This window comes from Phyllostomus hastatus, unplaced genomic scaffold, assembly GCF_019186645.2.
Source record: "Phyllostomus hastatus isolate PE091 unplaced genomic scaffold, TTU_PhHast_1.1 phas_contig_471, whole genome shotgun sequence".
Taxonomy (NCBI): domain Eukaryota; kingdom Metazoa; phylum Chordata; class Mammalia; order Chiroptera; family Phyllostomidae; genus Phyllostomus; species Phyllostomus hastatus.
The window spans coordinates 73,448-91,633 of NW_025333887.1; the positions used below are offsets into that span (position 1 = coordinate 73,448).

At 47.1% G+C, this 18,186-nt stretch overlaps 1 protein-coding gene across 3 annotated transcripts; it reads left to right on the plus strand.

Moving 5' to 3' along the window:
- Positions 1–506: 506 nt before the first annotated feature.
- Positions 507–17,313, plus strand: ZNF275 (zinc finger protein 275). Of its 3 annotated transcripts, none has more exons than XM_045845441.1 (4): positions 507–630; positions 10,090–10,200; positions 10,874–10,973; positions 11,296–17,313. In XM_045845441.1, exon 4 carries the CDS (start codon positions 11,325–11,327, stop codon positions 12,450–12,452), a length of 1,128 nt encoding a protein of 375 aa, XP_045701397.1. In that variant the 5' UTR covers positions 507–630; positions 10,090–10,200; positions 10,874–10,973; positions 11,296–11,324; the 3' UTR covers positions 12,453–17,313. The 3 variants fall into 3 exon arrangements, with proteins under 3 accessions (XP_045701397.1, XP_045701395.1, XP_045701396.1); XM_045845439.1 differs by having other exon boundaries at positions 10,877–10,973; XM_045845440.1 differs by having other exon boundaries at positions 536–674; positions 10,877–10,973.
- Positions 17,314–18,186: the final 873 nt, after the last annotated feature.

Sequence of the window (18,186 nt, forward strand, 5' to 3'; positions counted from 1 at the left end):
CTTGGACAACCAATGTGCGCTCCCTGAGGGCAGGGATGTGGCCTGATTTTGCTCACAGTTGTCTTCTTAGTGCCTGGCGGAGCTCAGGCTCACATGACTCAGTGAGGCGCTTCAACCCTTCCAGTGGGAGCTGACTTTGTTCTCCCTATGTTGACGTTCTTGTCTCCCCACCCTCGTCCCCGTCCAGAAGGCACCCAGGGGAAAGGGGTCCTTTATATTTTCGTTCCCTTTTACGTGGACTAGTCTGTTCGTTCACTAGTTTATTCATTGATTCAGTAGTACATTCATTCGTTCCACTCTACCCCCACCCCCACCCAGGCATCGTGCCTTTCGCGGACTCCCCTTGCTCCCGCTAAACCCACCCCAACGGGCCTCAGTCCCGCCCCCTTACCGCCCTGCCCCCCTCTCTGGGCCAGTCAAAACCGGCGGACAGGGCGGGGACAGGGCTGGGGCGGGGCCTCGCTTCCACACAACCCCTAGCTGCGCTTGCAGCTCCGGAAACGCACCGCGGGGCTGTTGGGCTCAGCGTGGTGCGGGTGGCTCCGTGGCGCTTCCTGCCACGCCGGGCCTGCCTGAGCCGTGCCAGAGCTGTTCTGCCAAGGGCTGCGGGTCGACCACCACCAGGATAGGGTGAGCGCGCGGGCCATGGGAGGATGTGCACGGAGCACGAGAGGGTATGCAGAGACGGGTGATCGTTTTGGGCTGCGAGAGGATGTCCTGGAGGCCCGGGACAGTATGCGGGCCGCGGGTGAATGTGCCAGGCCGAGGTGATCTTTTGGATAGCGGGAGGATGCGCAGGGGAACGACCCGGGAGAGCGTGGGGGTTTGGGATGAGAGCTTTGGAGTGTGTGCGGTGTGGGGGAGACAGTCAAGCCTTGAGGGGGGCGTCTCTCGGCCGGCTGTAAGCTGCTGGGCCCTGGGGGCAGCTGGAGAGAGGAACTGGCCCGGGAGAGCAGGTAGGAGGCTCGAAGGGCCTTCCCACAGCGGGCAGGGGACGGTGGTCAGGGGCGGGAATCTCGGACAAGTGGAAGCCTACGCTGCTTTTTGGAAGACGTTAAGGGGTGGGAACGTCAGTGTAGGAAGGAAAGGACCCCCGCCCCAAGCGTAATGGAGGCCGAGGGGGAGGTGGCGTTGAGTGGGTGTTTAAAGGTCTTTTCCCCAGTTTGGGGGAGGAGCTGAGCTGCAGTCGCGGGCGCCAGGTAAGTGAGCTGGGGACGGTTCCTGCTAGTGGAGTCCCTCCTTTTCCTTTGGGTGCGGGTCGAGGCTCAGCATGGACGGGAGGATGGGGTTGGATAAACTAAAGCCCTAGGGCTGTGAGGGAGGGGGAGGGGCAGCCCTTGCTCAAGGCCCGCGGTCTGAACAGAGCTTTTTCTGTGGCCCTGCTGGGGGCCATCATCTCCTGCTTCAGTACCTCCCTAAACTCCTTTGTTGCCTCCTTTAGCCTATATTTGGGTGATTAATTACATGTCTTTTTCCACCCTTCTCCCCCACACTCGCCTGCTGCCCAAAGTCCATGGTCCCTTTCAATCACCACCATCCCTAAAATCCTGGCCCTCTTCCCGGAGATCCCACCCTGTTCCAAGTGACACCCTCCAGCCAGCGTTTGCCTAGCACAGCCGCCAGCCCCCTCCAGTCTCCTTGGTCAGTGAAATATTTCTTCAACCCCAGACCCGACATTTTTCCTTTACCAAAGGATTTCACATGAGATTGCTAGAACAGTACCTCCTCTGGGCACTAATGCTGCCTCACCCCATCCTCTGTCCTCCCTCCCTCCTTCTTTTAAGTAGAAGCAGCTTGCACAGTGCCTGGCACAGTCTAGTCCATTCCCAAAAAAGTGTCTCTAGAGCTATATTTAGAATCATATTGAGCAGTGATTTCCAGACTTCTTTGGGTGAGAGACCCCTTGGAAAATAACTAGAAAGTGTGAATTCTCTTCCCAGAAGTCTGACAGCACAGGATTCTAATCAGGAGGCTCATGGGCTAGAATCCTGTCTGCTGAGTGGAGGTGAGGAAGCCTCCAGATTCTAGATGACCCAGTGCTAAAGAGGACCAGCTCTGAGTCCCAACCCAAGCGCTGGTTAGAAATGCAGACTCCTTGGCCCCATCCATACCTGCTACTCTGCCCCTTGAGTGCTTAGCAAACCCCAAGCCAAGGTTCTAAACCACTGATTAGGCCCTAGCCCTAATCTTTCTGAGCTCCTCAAATGGCCCAGGGACTCCTTGGGTTTTGCACAGTATACCCCACCCTCATTTAGATTCTTTCATATCCAGGGCAGTGTAACCTAAATGAAGCTATGCTTAAAATTTATTATGATTTTTACTTAAATGCCATACAACTTCTTGGGGAAATGGGAACATAAACCTTCCCACAATTAAGTACAACAAACACTACAAAATCCCCTTCTGGTCTACCTTCTGGCTTTTTATAGAAGGGAAAGAAAATGGAAACCTAAACAGAGAGGGACAGGTGCCCAGGCAGAGGGAGAGAGGAAAACTAGGGAAGACAGAGACAGATGCCTCCCACCCACGTACACAGAAAAAGACATACACAGACAAAAACATCCCGAGAGAAACAGGCTTTTCCCAGTGAAACACCCTCTCCTTTGGCCCTGTAGGATTCTGCCACTTCTAGTAGCAGCACATTTACATAGTATATGGTGGACCCAAATGGGGCCCCTGGGGGGGCCATCCTGTCCAGACAGGTAGAGAGCAGGCCCAGCTCTGGCCCAGGGGCTCAGCTCAGTGTCCTGGCCTTGCCTGGCTGAGGAATGGATTGGGATCATTCTGGGTGTCCTTTGTTTGAGCTTGTCCTTTGGTTGAGCATTCACAACCCAAAAACACATGCTCCCAAGTCTGCTTCTGTTCCCTCAAATTATTTTAGTCCAACAGGTAGGACCTTACCTGATTGACTAATCGCTCAGAATTGTTCCAAGACATGATGAGCCATCCCTGTGTGTCTCTTTTGAGTAAGTGTGGGTGTCTACAGACTGTGTCTGCTGGCCATGCTGTTAGGAAGCCCCATGGATAGGGATGCAAGCCAGTAAGTAGTATTGTCTCCATTGTGGAAGTGGCTATATTTTCATATAAGCCAGTGTCACCAAACCATCTTTATCCAAAGACAGTTGTCTAAGTGACACAACTCAAGGGAACAGGTATCCAGCAAGGAGAATTAGGAATCCAGGTGATCATTTGGATGAGAGAGGGAGCTAGAGGCACCTATCTGAATTAGATATTGAAAAGATAAGCCTCTTGTGTGACTTAAAAAGACACCCCCAGGACATTTTTGCTCTGGCCCAGAACCAAACTGAATACCATGAGCCAGCTGTTGTCTTCTGGGGCCTATGGACATGCTGCTACAGGTCCTTACCTAGATACTCCAGGAAGTCCAGGTGTTTCTGGCAGCCCTGGGAAATTTCCAGAAGCTGCCAGATAGGTCTAGTTTGGGTGGCCTTGCTGCCTGTCCCTAGCCTCCACTGCCCAGGAACTCATGGCACCTGCTGAGAAGGTTGCTGGGCTATTTGTGGCATGGAATCAGTCAAACATTGAACTGACCTTTACTAGTAGCCAGATATCCAGAGGAAGGGTCCTCAGCTCAAAGTTGACCAGAAGACACCCACTTCTTTACTTTTTGTGATACGGATTGGGTTTTCTCTTCATTGAATTCAACCCTTAATTTCTGTTCTAATCAAAGTAGAATGATTATTTTGGTTCTCTTAATGTGGCTGATTCTCTACAGAAAAGTATATTTAACTATGTTGGTTAAAATTCACATTGCCATCTAAACCACTACCAGGAACATTTGTTCACCGAATGAGCTCTCATGTTTTACAAAGCTAGGTTTTTCAGACTGCCAGGCAGTGGCTTAGCATGGACATGATTTCCCTGTGTTCATGAAACAGCTGCAGTGGCACTTGACTAGGTTCAGGGTGGAATCTGAAGTCAACCTGACAGGGCCCTCAGTTTCTGAGAGCATATAGTCATTAGGCTTCATTTCAGATCTCACTAAAAGAAGGAAGATAATATTATTTATGTTAAAAAGCAGAGATTTGTTTTCCCATATCTTTCTCTGGACTTACATTTCCTGGCTGGGTATAGGATTGCACCTTAAGAGATTTGGGGCATGCTTTTCCATGGTGACTTATTGTACTTTGAAGGTTGGCCTCACCTTCTATATCCATTGGGTACACTACAATTGTTTTCATATTCTGCCTGGGATTGCTTTGACCTTCATCCCGTAAGGTCCACTTTTGGAAGGCTGAAGACACCTGTTTTTTGTCACTTTGGTCACAGTGTCCAGCTTCTTTTCCAGATTAGTTCCACCATTTTAAAGTAGAACAGTTGTGCAATATGGCTTCTAAATGATCAGGTTGTCTCCAGAATTGATGATAATTTTGTTTTTAACTGCAGTGGGGGTTAATATGTATTATCTTTTTAAACAATCTATCTTTGCTTCTCCTAAAGCTTTTACCCAATATACTTGTTTAATTATGCAGAGTTCAGCTTCCTGTTGTGAAATTTGGGCTCCCTTTTTTCCCTTCTGTTTTTGATTTCTGTGTGTCTGTGGGCTCTGTTGCTGTGGGTAGTGATCTTAAGTGTGCTCAAGTGAAGTCCCTGGGCAAGCCTGGTACAGGAAGGGCCACTTCTGTTGCTACCTGGGAAAAAATAGTGAATGATTCACTTGGGGACTGTGGCTCCAGGATTTCAAGTTAATCAGGCCAATTAAGTAAAAACACTTCAGTGGGATCTGCTCAATTAAATGAAATAGTTGAAGAAGATTTGCTCAATTAAATGTGGGAGGCTTGGAAAAACTGTGTGTGTGTGTGTGTATGTGTGTGTGTGTGTGTGTGTGTGAGAGAGAGAGAGAGAGGGAGAGAGAGAGAGAGAGAGAGAGAGAGAGAGAGAATGATGCATGCTATAGCACAGTGAGGGTCTGCAAGGACCTATTAATAGTATGACTTGAAGCCAGTCCCCAAATCCATATATCCATTAGGCTGCAGGGATTCTCCATTACTGCCTATCCTCTGCTGCTAGATGGTTGTATATTATTTCTGTCTTCTCTGGTGTGGTTCAAAAAGTCTAAAATCTTCCTGGCTGGTATGGCTCAGTGGATTGAGTGCTGGCCTGTGAACCAAAGGGTTATCGGTTCGATTCCTAGTCAGGGCACATGCCTGGGTTGCAGGCCAGGTCCCCAGTGGGGGTGTGCATAAGGCAACCACACATTGATGTTTCTCTCCCTCCCTTTCTCCCTCCCATCCCCTCTGTCTAAAAATAAACAAAATCTTTTTTAACAAGTCTAAAATCCTGGGAGCCAGACCTTACGCAAGTTACTTAACCTCTTAGATCCATGACTGCTCTGTAAAACAGAGGCACAATAATTAAATTATGGGAAGGGAGACATGCCTTGCCAAACCTGTAGTAGGTGCTTTGTAAATGGAAGTTTGGTCCCCCTCCATTTATCACTGTCCACTCAGTGCCAGGAACTGCTGCAGATAATCTGGGTTTGGGGTGACCAAGAAAGAGAAGATCCCTGTTCTGTGGGAGGTAACATTTCTCCTGAGGAGAGACAGGTAAAAACAAGCAATTTCAGGGAATAATTCTTAGGTAGTAAAAAGTATTAAGAGTCAACTCTGTTGGGGATGGAGAGTGATGACATTTTGGGGAGGTGACACTTTAATGAGGTCCAAATTCTTAGAAGCCACCTGTGTAATGGTCAGAGGCCCTGAGAGGTATCGCCTTGGCATATCTAGGAGGAATGAAGGTCAGAGTGCCTGGAAGGAATGACTGAGATTTGGGGGGCAGAACATGGGTCTAGGGGGCTGGGCCAGGGCCATGTAGGAGGTCAAGGGCTTAGGTCTCTGGCCTCAAGGCAGTGAGACAAAGTTTGTAACAGGCCATCTTTCTCAGAAGGTGAATGAATGCAAGGTATTCTTCCCCCACCTCCATTACATAAGTAATCTATGACTAGTTTATTTTGAATCGGAAGGCAATGTCAAACCAGACATCAAATGTATACTGGGAAGAAACCAATTGCTCAGAGAGTATCCTGTTCAGGTGATCATGGGACACAGGGCTTGGCTGCTGAGTACTTAGGCTTAATTCACACACCACAGAATCACCGGTGCTGGGCAGCTGGTTAAAGATGGGAATGGGGCTTCTGTGGATGTTGGGGCCAAAGAAGGCCTATTCACACCTGTCCATGGCACTGATAGCACAGGGGTACAAGCCCAGAAAGTCACAACTCCATGGTCCTACCTCTAAACCTTCTGGGACTACCCACACATTCCTGCCAGCCCTTCTTCCCTGTGCCTGCCTTACCCATGTCAGTGCCTCAGGATGTTGCCAAGCTTTGAGGGCCATTCCCTGTTGACAGGGCCTTAGCCCTGTCCTCTTGCATACTGACCATCTTTTCTATCCAAAGTCTACCCACATCTTTTAAAATTGTTATTATTTTCTGATTACCAAAGAAATGCAGCTTGGTCACCAATAACTCACATGTTACAGAAACAGAAAGCAGACTTTTCTAGACCCAGACTCCACCCCAGTGTGGTGCACACTGCAGTACAGATGAGCTCATTTTAGTTAGAAGTCACTCTCAGTTTATTCCTTTTATCTCCTAAAAAGCAAATATGTACTTAGCCACTCTCTCCCCCTTACCTACCCTCTTTTGATTTTTTAACAATCAGTTACTGTCTGTCTACATCTTCTGTGAAGGATTCACATTTTTATAATCTGCATGTCATCCTGCTTGGCCTCCTGTTGATTTTTATTTATATATTTTTATTTTATTTATCTGTTTATCGTTTTTCTGCCACCTGTTGATTTTATGCCTAAGCTCTCCAGTTTTCATTCCTGCTCTAAATTCTAAGACTTTTCAGTAAAGTCTCCAGAGCTCTGAGCTGCGTTCATAATTCCCCACCCCCTCTTGTTTTTATGACATGGGGATTTTTAGACCCTTCCTGTTGGTTATAATATGTTGTTTTCCATCCTTTTACTTTTAACCTATCCACGACTTTACATTTAATGTCTTTATATTTCAAATAGATATATAGTTGAGTCTCATTTTTAAAATATGGTCTGATAGTCTCTGCCTTTTACTTGGAATCTTTAGTCCATTTGTATTTAACTTAATTATCCATATGGTTGGATTTAAGTTTATCATCTTGCTGTTGGTTTCTATTTTTCCTATCCTTTTTTAGCTTTATTTATTTTTTAATATATTTTGTTGATTATGCTATTACAGTTGTCCCATTTCCCCCCTTCATTCCCCTCCACCTTGCACACCCTCTCCCACCCACATTCACCCCCTTTAGTTCATGTCCTTGCGTCATGAATTCTTTAGCTTCTACATTTCCCATACATACTATTCTTGCCCTCCCCTGTCTATTTTCTTTTTTTCTTTTTTTTAGATTTTATTTATTTATTTTTAGAGAGGGAAGGGAAGGAGAAAGAAAGAGAGAGAAACATCAATGTGCAGTTGCTGGGGGCCATGGCCTGCAACCCAGGCATGTACCCTGACTAGGAATTGAACCTGCGACACTTTGGTTCGCAGCCCGCGCTCAATTCACTGAGTTACGCCAGCCAGAGCCCCCTGTCTATTTTCTACCTACCATCTATGCTACTTATTCTCTAAACCTTTTCCCCCCTCTCCTCCTCCCACTCCCCTGTTGCTAACCCTACATGTGATCTCCATTTCTGTGGTTCTATTCCTGTTCTAGTTGTTTGCTTAGTTTGTTTTTGTTTTTGTTTTAGGTGTGGTTGTTAATAATTGTGAGTTTGCTGTCATTTTACTGTACATGTTTTTTTATCTTCTATTTCTTAGATAAGTCCCTTTAACATTTCATAAAATAAGGACTTGGTGATGATGAACTCCTTTAACTAGACCTTATCTGAGAAGCACTTTATCTGCCCTTCCATTCTAAATGAAAGCTTTGCTGGATAGAGCAATCTTGGATGTAGGTCCTATCTATTCTTTTTTCTTTGTTTCTTTACTGAATGCCCAAGGTGATCACTGAGGAGGATTCTCTACTTTGATTGCTGGGATGCTGAGTCTCCCTAACTTTGTGTGTCCTGGGAAGTGTTCAGCTTACAGATTCCTGGTCGTGCCTTCCCCAGTCTTTTGGAATTTCACTCTATGCATGCTTAGTAGTCTGGAAAGACTCAAGAGGAGTCTTATGAAGATGTTTTTTGGAGCTCTTTTTTTCTGCATAGCTTCCTCCTTTCTGGAACTCTGCTCTGAAACTTCCAGCTGCCTTGAACTCTGATCTGTGTCTTGAAGGTACCAAGCTCTGTTTAGGTCCCCTTTATCTGCACTCTCAATCTAGAAATTGCCTCCAGACAGAGAACTGGGACTATAATAAGGCTCACTTAATTTGTTTCTCTTCTCTCAGGGATCAGGATCCTGTGTTGTCTGCTGTCCAATATCTAAAAACTGTTGTTTCACATCTATTTTGTACAATTTTCTACTTGTTTATGGCAGGACAGTAGTATAAGTCTTTCCTTGTTACACCATCACGGCCAGAAGTGGAAGTCTCCATCCCTCCTTTTAACATTGCATCTAATTGTATATGTCTTTCTGCTGGGATATCTGGATTTTGTACTCCTTGAGCTGGTGTAAAAATGCTTCCTTTTCATTTAATTATGAATTGAATTGAATTGACCTGGCATTGGAACAGAAACTGTGCTTCTGTTTCTTTGAACTCACTAAAGTAGGTGGTCTGTGATGTCCACATATCTATGGTAAGATCTTCTATTTTTTCACATATTTTGCAATCTAGAAGAAAAGGATAAAATACATACTATTTAGATCTTTTTATTTACTTAGCAAGTAAGTGTTTGAAGGTCTTTTCTTTGATGCTTCTTTTTCTAGCTGTTTTATTCAACTTTTCCTTTTGTCAAATGTATCACAGAAGTATTCTTATCTGTAGTTGACTCATGGTCACCTGGTGAATTGTTTCATTGGGTGGGGTGTGGCCTTTAAAAGGCCTTACTGCTGGTCAGAAAGCCCTGGCTCCTGCCATTTGTTACCTTTCTTCTCTACGATGGCCCAGTCTGGGGTTTTTTGCCCCTACTAAGTTGGAAAAACTCTCTCACTTCATAATTATTTCTTCTGATATTCTTTTGGGGACACTTCCTTCCTGTGCAGTGTGAGTGACTTCTTCGAGGCAGCTGCTGGGAGACCTGTGGCTGGCTTGTCTCTAAGAGCCAGTCTTCCCACCATCAGCTCTCCATCTGTGTCTGTCTTCCCCTGGCTGGGCCTGGGCTAGCATTCATTTGCCTTGTCAGGGCTCCCCCTGGCCTGCCTGTATTCATTCTTTGCCAGCCCACTTTCCCCACTGTTTGGGGTATGTTTTCTTAGGCATACCCAGGCTCTGACTTGTCACTCAGCTGCTGTGCAAAAGAAGACTCAACAAGATTTAAAACCATGGAAATGGAAATTGCCAGTTTCATCCCAGGGGACTCAAAGGCAGGGCTGCTGTCTTTTCACTTCCCCTAGCTCTGCCTGCCCCCTGCCCCACCCCAGTCCCCCAAGTCTTACCCTTTTTCAGGATGGAGCCCGGGGAAACTAGGTCCTAGCAGGCCCTCTTGAGATGCTAGAGGTCCAGGTGATCTGTGCTTTCCTCTGCCTGCCTTGGGGGTTTGTCACTGCTCCCTGATTGTGGCCTAGTCTCACCTCTCGCCACAGCATGACATAAGGCAGGGCCTGAACCCCAGCAACTCCCTTTTCTCCCTCCAGTTCTCCCTCCCTTCTTCCCTCTGCTTTTCTCCCTGGACTCTGCCAAGGAATGGATGCCTACTGAGTTTGTAATCCCCATCATACCACTGGGGGAGCTGAGTTTCAAACAAGGAAGGTGACTGAACTAAGTTCCTTTGGGAAGACAGTAGGAGGCCAGGGCCACGTCCCAAGTCTTCTGGCACTTGCTCAAGTTCTCTTTCCAGGACTTCTTGACACTTCTGGTTAGATTTCCATGTTAGCAAGGCATACTAACAGTAATACCAGACCCTCATCTTATGTCCCTGGTATTACTGGTACTGCCCCTGCCTCATTCTAGAATGGATAGAAGAACTGTCTATCCCTTTTAATTCTTTCAGGATTCACTAACATCTGGCAACGTGGCGCACAGTACCTCACAAAAAAGGAGTGATTGAGGCTGGATTCTAAGCAGAGGACGCTGGCATATTATGGGAATGTGCCTTCTGTGGGTAAGGACACTCCTATCCCTTCTACCAGTTTCATGATCCTATGCAGCAGGAGAGGGGTGAGGAGTGGGGTGAGGGATGGACTGTAAGAAAATACAAATGGTTTGCCACACCCAGCTTCTTGCAGGGCTCCCCCACAATTCTTAATGGCACAGAAAGACACCCCCTCAGTCTTTTATTAGAAAAGAAATTGGAACAAACTGGCCACTATAGTTTAGAATACTTTTAAACCCACAAATGATACAAATTTCATGGCCATTTTATTATAGTTTACTGTTGAGAGAGAGGTTGACAACAGCAAGCTTCTGTGTGCTATCATGCTGCACATGTGAGGTGGGCAGGGTTCTTAGAAGAGTGACGCTGGGGTCAGGTGTGGAGCTGTAGAAGAGCATGGAGTTCAGTGTGGGGCCCTGAGAGTATGGGTATGGAGAAAGGGAGGGTCAGCTCCTCAGGACAACCACCTGGCATTCTGCCAGGGTGAGCCCAGAGCCTGCCTCATTCAGCTCCTGGAAGGAACCAACCCTTGGGAAAGGCATTTGAAATGAATGAATGACTCCCTAAGGTCACCTAGACTTTTGGGATTGAAAGGGTTTCCCCTTCAAAGGCCCTGCCCCATTCCTGCACTGTTTTAGTGTCATCACTTGCTGCTGCCATAACCCCTTTTGTTTTCCACAAGCAGGAGCTCCTGTTTTGAATCCTGTCTTGGTTTCTCACCTGGTGCAAGGCCACGTGCTATTGGTATCAGACCCTTAACACAGATCGAGCTAAGTGTTGTGGTGAGTGAAAAAGAATTCTGAAGAAATGTGAGGAAGTGTGGGGGAAACCCAGCTGAGCCTTTGGGGAGAGGGTGTGGCTGCTTCTCATAGAAAGAGAGACATACTCAGGACCAGTTTGGTAGGAAGCACCCATCAATCAGGCCCTTCTGCCCCTTCCCTCTATGGTCCTTGCTTCTGGTCGGATGGGTACCTGCTGTCCTGACCCAGTGGCCTCCAGGCCCAGTGCTCAGCAGCTCTCTCAGGAAGAAAGCAATTCTTGACAAAGAAGAATAACCTTCCTTCCTCCTCTGTAGACTGCAGTGTTTTGTGGTTCTCATTTCAGAAAGCATCTCCGTGAACCAACACCAGACAATGGGTGAAGACACCCAGCCACAGGAGATGGCATCCACAAGCTCTCCAAGGGCCAGTGAACCCATCCCTGAGGGAAAACGGAATGGGGACTCTGAGGGGAGGGGTGGAAGCCCTCCTAATCTGCCTGTAGAGCATCACTTTGCATGTAAAGAGTGTGGGGATGCTTTTCGGCTTAAGGTCCTCCTTGTGCAGCACCAGAGAATTCACAGTGAGGAGAAGGGCTGGGAATGTGGCGATTGTGGAAAGGTCTTCAAGGGGGTCTCAGAGTTCAATGAGCACCGGAATAGCCATGTGCCTGCAGAGCCCCGCCCCGGCCCAAGCCAGGCCCTAGATGATGCCATGGGGAATAGGGAGAAAATGGAGAGAGAGGAAAAGCCCTTCCAGTGTGAGGAATGTGGTAAAAGGTTTAAGAAGAATGCAGGCCTCAGTCAACATCTGCGTGTCCACAGCAGAGAGAAGCCCTTTGACTGTGAGGAATGTGGGCGGTCCTTCAAAGTGAACACCCACCTCTTTCGCCATCAGAAGCTTCACATTTCAGAAAAGCCCTTTGCCTGCAAGTCATGTAGCAGGGATTTCCTGGATCGCCAGGAACTCCTCAAGCACCAGAGAATGCACACTGGTCATCTGCCCTTCGACTGTGACGACTGCGGCAAGTCCTTCCGAGGGGTCAGTGGCCTGGCCGAACACCAGCGTATCCACAGTGGGGCCAAGCCCTATGGGTGTTCCCACTGCGGCAAGCTGTTCCGGAGGAGCTCAGAGCTCACCAAGCATCGGCGGATCCATACAGGTGAGAAGCCATATGAGTGTGGTCAGTGCGGGAAGGCCTTCAGGCAGAGCTCCAGCCTCCTGGAGCACCAGCGCATCCACACTGGGGAGCGTCCCTACGCATGTGGCGACTGCGGCAAGGCCTTCCGGGGGCCCTCCGACCTGATTAAACACCGGCGGATCCACAGTGGACTGAAACCATATGAGTGTGACAAGTGTGGGAAGGCCTTCCGGAGGAGCTCAGGCCTGAGTCGCCATCGAAGGACCCACAGTGGAGCAAGACGCTGTGAGTGCAGTGAGTGTGGCCGCGTGTTCAAGAGGCGGTCTGCGCTGCAGAAGCATCAGCCAACCCACCAGGAGTAGATGAGGCCCATAGATCCTTTTCTGTCAGTGGGTTCCTGGTCCCCCCTCCCCAGCCTAGAGTGGGATGGCAGAGTCAAAGGAGATGAACAGTTTTGTAGCGCTTATATATTTTATTGTCATAAGGGTTGAAACAAATTTATACTGCCACCAGCAATTTATAAGTGCACATTTCCCATTTTGCCTCTCAAGAATAGCTTTTTCCATTTTAATTTATTTCAGCTAGTTGAACTGACATAAACTACCTTCAAGGTATTTAAATCTAAAGGCCTTGAATCTGAGAATGAGAGTTGAGAAACCTGGTTGTGGGGGTGGAGGAGGCCTTGTTGGTCCTCCCCTCTAAGCTCCCACCTCAAGGAAGCTGACCCATAGAGCTATTCAAAGATGGCATCAATATAATGTCACCCAAACTTTCCTGAAGAAAAGGTTACCCCAAAGTCTTTTGGCCTACTTGAATTTATAAATTTTTAGGGATATAAATAAAATACTCAACTGTGCTATAATATTTAATTTATTATTTAGTTATACATACATATTATAAACCACATATTATATAGAATAATATATTAATATAGAAAATATCCCTTCTTCCCCATACTCCATTTCATATCACTCTGTTCTCACTCCTCACATGCATTTCTGACCTTACCTCTTCACCAGCCTGGCAGCCCCTTTTGGGTCATCAGTTTCAAAGGACATCCAGTGGTTTTCCATCCATTCGAGCTGTGTGCCATATAGCACTGTGACAATCCCTGCACAATGCTCTCACTAGAAGTTTCCTCCCAAGCCATAAGTACATGTTCATGTAACATTGGGACAATTTTTTTTAATTTGCCTTGTAACTCTACAACATAACCACTTAAGGTGTTGCTTTTTACAATGGTCTTTAAAAGCCTTTTTGTAAGCATCTAACACTTGTTTTTGTGAGGTCATACTCCTAGGTTAAATTTCTTTTATGTCCTTTTTTCTCAAACCAATTCTATCTGGTGAGTCCCACACACATCCAAAACTAGCACTGGTTGGGGTTTGTTTCAGGCTAATGGGTATTGCCCTCAGCAGCATTATTTTCTTCAAAATTAAGTAGTTGAGAGAGCATCCCCACAGTAACAGGGGCAAGTCAAGGACTCAAGTATAATGTGATGCCTCCCTTTCAAGGATGATTGCCTCTTTTCATGGGACCTAGATGGGTACTTCTCTAATCCTCCGTTTCCCGGCTCTGTGAAGTGGGGATGATCACAGGACTACCTCCTGAGGTTATGGTGAGGACTGGGACACCACGCGTGGCACGGAAGGATGCACAGCGAAGGCCATCTGCTGTCATCATCATAGTTATGGCTGTCATTCTGAGGCTCATTAGTACCAGAACTGGGGATGGACCCAGGCCTCCTGAACTCCTAGCCTCATCCTCTTTCTCTCATGCAATGACTTAAATATTGTTTCCATTTTCTTGCATGCAAATTGTACGTTCATCTCCTTTGACCAGTTATCAAGTTACCTTGGGATATATCAACTTTATACAGCAGTTCTTTCTATATTGATTGCGATGACCTCTTTTCTAATTCTACCACTTTGCTCTTTGTAGCACTTTTATTACATTTTTGTTATATAGGTTTTTTATTTTTTATGTATACAAGCATTCATTGTTGCCTGTTAAGTTGTAATTTTCTTTGGTTGAGTAGTTAGATATGATGACATTTGCTTCTAGAATTTTAACTACAAGCAAAAAGTTGAAAGCGCTGCCCCACCAGAAGGTGAATGTCCCAAGTGGGCAGGCTGGATGAGAATGGGCTGGAGAAGCAGGCTCACTCCTCATCCAAGATGCAGACTCTGTGCTTGTATGTGGGCAGTACTTGACTATCCAACCTGGCCACTCAGGCACACAAGAGAAACTTCCATCACAAATTGGCCAGAACACTGACTGTTCCTCAGTATAGCCCTAGCCATCGGTAGCAGGGCTGGGCCTCACCTAGATCAATGGGGTGGTCCAAACTTGGTCTTGGCAACAGCCGGCCATCCTTTGAGCTCCTGGGAGCCTTAGCCATGACTGATGTGGATTCAGCACCTGAGCAGCAGATCCACCCAAGAGACATCTCCTCCAACACGAGAAGACTGCCCTGACAATTATGTCATGGGAATTGCATCCTCCTCTTAGTGAATGACTCTGGAACAAGAAAGAGGTTGATTTGGTGGCTTCCACTTTGGGCAAGTAGGGAAAAATTCACCTGCATGTCCTAACATCATCTCCTGCAGCCACACCTAAGAGGAGCAACAGAGCAAAGGCTCAGAGAGAAACCATGCCCCTCTGATGACCTGCATGTCATGGTGATAGAAGCTGGCCATACCAGGCCTGGGCTGTGACAGCAGCTGTGCCCAGGAGGGGCTATAAAACAAGGGTTTGGGGGGCAATAATGCCCTTCTGATGGCCTGTGTGGCATAAAAATAGAAGCTGGTCATTCTAGGGCTAGGCTGTCACTTCCAGCAGCCTCACCCAGGAGGAACAGCAGCAAGGGCTGACCAGGAACCTGGCCCTTCCTGCAGAGCCCACATGTAGAAGCTGGCCACAGTGGGGCTGTGGTGTGACTTCCCAGCAGCTGTGCCTGGGGTTGGGGGTGGGGGCACTAGAGGGCCTGGAGAGGAAGTGTGCCCTTCTGATGGGCCCACCGAGACTGAGGCGAACTTCCCAAAAGCCCTGATCCTGGGAAGCAGGGTCCCACGATGACCCCTATGACCTTAGCCAGAAGGTACTCTGGAATGGCCTTCAGGCCACACCAGTGGCTCTCTGCAGCATCTCCATCCTGAGCCCCAGGCTGGAAAGCTGCTGACAGCACTTGTTACATAGCAATTCCTTTTGTTCTGTGGGCTTCAGTTCTTGCAGTAGTCGTGAATCTGTGTCTGGATCACTGCTTCCTTCTCTTCAGCAGTTTTTATCTTTTTAAGCTGTTATGATGTATTTGATACAAGTGTCATTTGGTGAGGAATGGTGATGTCCACGAAGAGGGGGGAGACAAATCTGGCACCTGTACCTGCAAGTACTCTGCCATTTCTTGCCCATTCAAGACATTTGTCGGGTTTCATGAAGGATCCAGATGCAGTATTAACTCAAAAATTAGCAGCATCATCACTGCTCTGTTTTCTCCAGCCAGCACATGACATCCTGGCATCCTGTCATGCCCTCCTTTAATTTTTTCCATTCTCAAACCGTTCTCCAGAGTTAACACTAAAGACCACATCTTTGTCATCGCTGTGTTTGCGGGTAAAGTCTGTGCTGCAAACGCAATCAGTCTGTGGCTTTCTCATGTGTCCTGTAGTTGTACCAAGTTCCATTTTTGCCTCTGGTAACTTGGGGGTGGATTTCCTGGGATTCTCTAGATATACTGCTTTGTCAGATGCAAAATGTGACCAAGCTTTCTATTGTATGTGCTTGTCTATGCATTTGTGTATCTACCTCATTTCATTTTTCTTTCTAACCACACAGACCTTTTGCAAGGGAAATGAAGAACAGTTGAGTTACATAGAGTGCTGGCTGTCATTAGAAATATATCCTTTTCTTATATTCTGAAAGAAGCCCTCCATTGCTTTTATTAAAGTTTTGAATACTTGCTGAAATGTTCAAGAAAAAGTAATTATTTACCATTTTTGCTGCTTGAGATTAACTGTGTTGATTACTTGTGTCATACCCACCCTCAAATTTACAGAATGAGCCCCACACAATCACAGTGGGCATCCTTCTCACATGGTGTTGCATTTTAAGTGCCCCTGGCTTGGGCCTTGTTGTGTGCTATGTGACCCTCAACCCCCTTCTAGGCCACAATAATTAAACCATAACTGACCACCTGACTGAAGGGTGGCAACTGATCATCAGAGCTGGCTGGAGATGACAGGCTGGGCTTTTCAGGTCCTGCAAACAAGGAAACTAGTTTCTACTTGGTGTGGGAAGAAAGGGAGTGCATGGTATTTAGCAGAGTTGTGCGGCACTGGCTTAAAGATCTGTGGGTTCCTGCTGGGTGCCCCAGAGCTGCCTTAATCTCTGCACCCTGAGGAAGGCCTAGTCTTGTTATGTTCTTGGATTTCTGAGGACTGACCTCATTGGTCCACTTGAGTCCCCACTGTAGACTTCCTCGACTTAGCCAGCTCAAGTGGGTCTCTGCTTTTTGCAATCTGTCAGGAGTAAATTTATCATGTGGCTCCTTCCTGAGAAGCATCACGTGGCTGTCTTTCTTTGTGTTCTTCCTGGCCCAAGCCCCACCTGACTGTAATAAACACCCATTTAAATGTGGTACTATATTCTGTTCTCTAAGATGGGTTTTAAAAAAAAAAACTATGCCTTCTAGTGTCAGTGAGTTGGACCAATGCTCTTCTGTCTGGGTATCATTCCAGTACTGACCCAAAGTTTGCCCCATGAATTGAGTTAAGTTCCCCACTCACTGTGTTCTTGACTTTGGAAGTGTCTCCCTACTTCCAACAAATCCATCAGATGAGGAATTGATAACTTCTCTATTACTATGTACACTTATATTTTGTAATTGTTATTGCATCAGTTTTGAGTGTTTACTTTCAAAAGTCAAAATGGTCTCTATAAACTTAGCCTTCAATGGTATTTGCATATTGAGAAGAGTAGCTATGTCCTGCCCCAGTTTGGATTTGGGTTGTTGGCACTCTTTTCTCCCTCCTCCCAATCTCTTTCACTTGTATGTTTTATGGCACTTAATTATAATCAGCCTTGCACTAGAGCTTCACCCTCCCTGCCCTCCTCCACCCATTAGATTGTGAGCTCTTAGAAGACAGGAGTGGTCCTTCATGTATGATTCCCCTACCAGATATAGCACAGTGCCTTGCATCAAGTAGATTTCAATAAATATATGTTAAATGGTTTTGGTGTCTATACCTTATTTTGTCAAAACTTAGTTTGTCAGTTGTTTCTTTGCCTTTCTTCATGCTCTGGAGTTCTCCCCACACCTGGGGTCCAGGTGATGTCTTGGCCTCTACTTCCTGGACACTCAGAGGGGAAAGGAGAGGCCCTGCTGAAGGAAGGCTGGTTTTCCTAGAAGTTTGAGCTCCCCCTTGGCAGAAGGGTCCAGTCGTTCAGCCAGTTATCTTCCCCCACCCCAGCTAAGGCTCTCCCCTGAGTCTGAAATCCAGGTGGGAGCAGAAGACCAGGCTAGACCCTGAGTTCCTCCCCTACTGAGAATGGGGTGACAGAAATGGTTTCTGGGACTTGTGAATTGGCCAACCTCTCTGGGCTGAGTGGAGTGGGAGTGGGGAGGTCAGTCCTCTTGGTGGCCAGTGGCTGGCCCTCTCTCTAATGACCATTATCTTGTAAAAGGTAGGTAATGAGGAGAGGGCTCTGGCTTCCTGACTCTCCCAAATGCAAATGGATCAGCTGTGGAGTCAGTTGTGTGGTCCTAGGACAAGTGCAGAGTGGGCTCCAGGAGTTCTTGGGTTGGGCCCCTGTGGTCCATGATGTACCCCAACACAAGGAAGCAGCATTGGAAAGGAGCATGACTTCCCCCACCACCACCAACCCTGTCTTTCTAAGTTCCCAGGTAAGGACCATGTCACCTTTCCTTCAGGATCCCATCCTCATCACTGTCAGTTGACAATTTCTAGGCAAGGGGTGTGACAGTGCCTTGCTCCACACACAACCCAGCCATCTCTGCTTGCAAGCCAGAAGCTTGGAAAGAAGCATTCATTTGTTTTGCCGATTTCATGGTGTGCTCACTACTGACAATTCCTACCT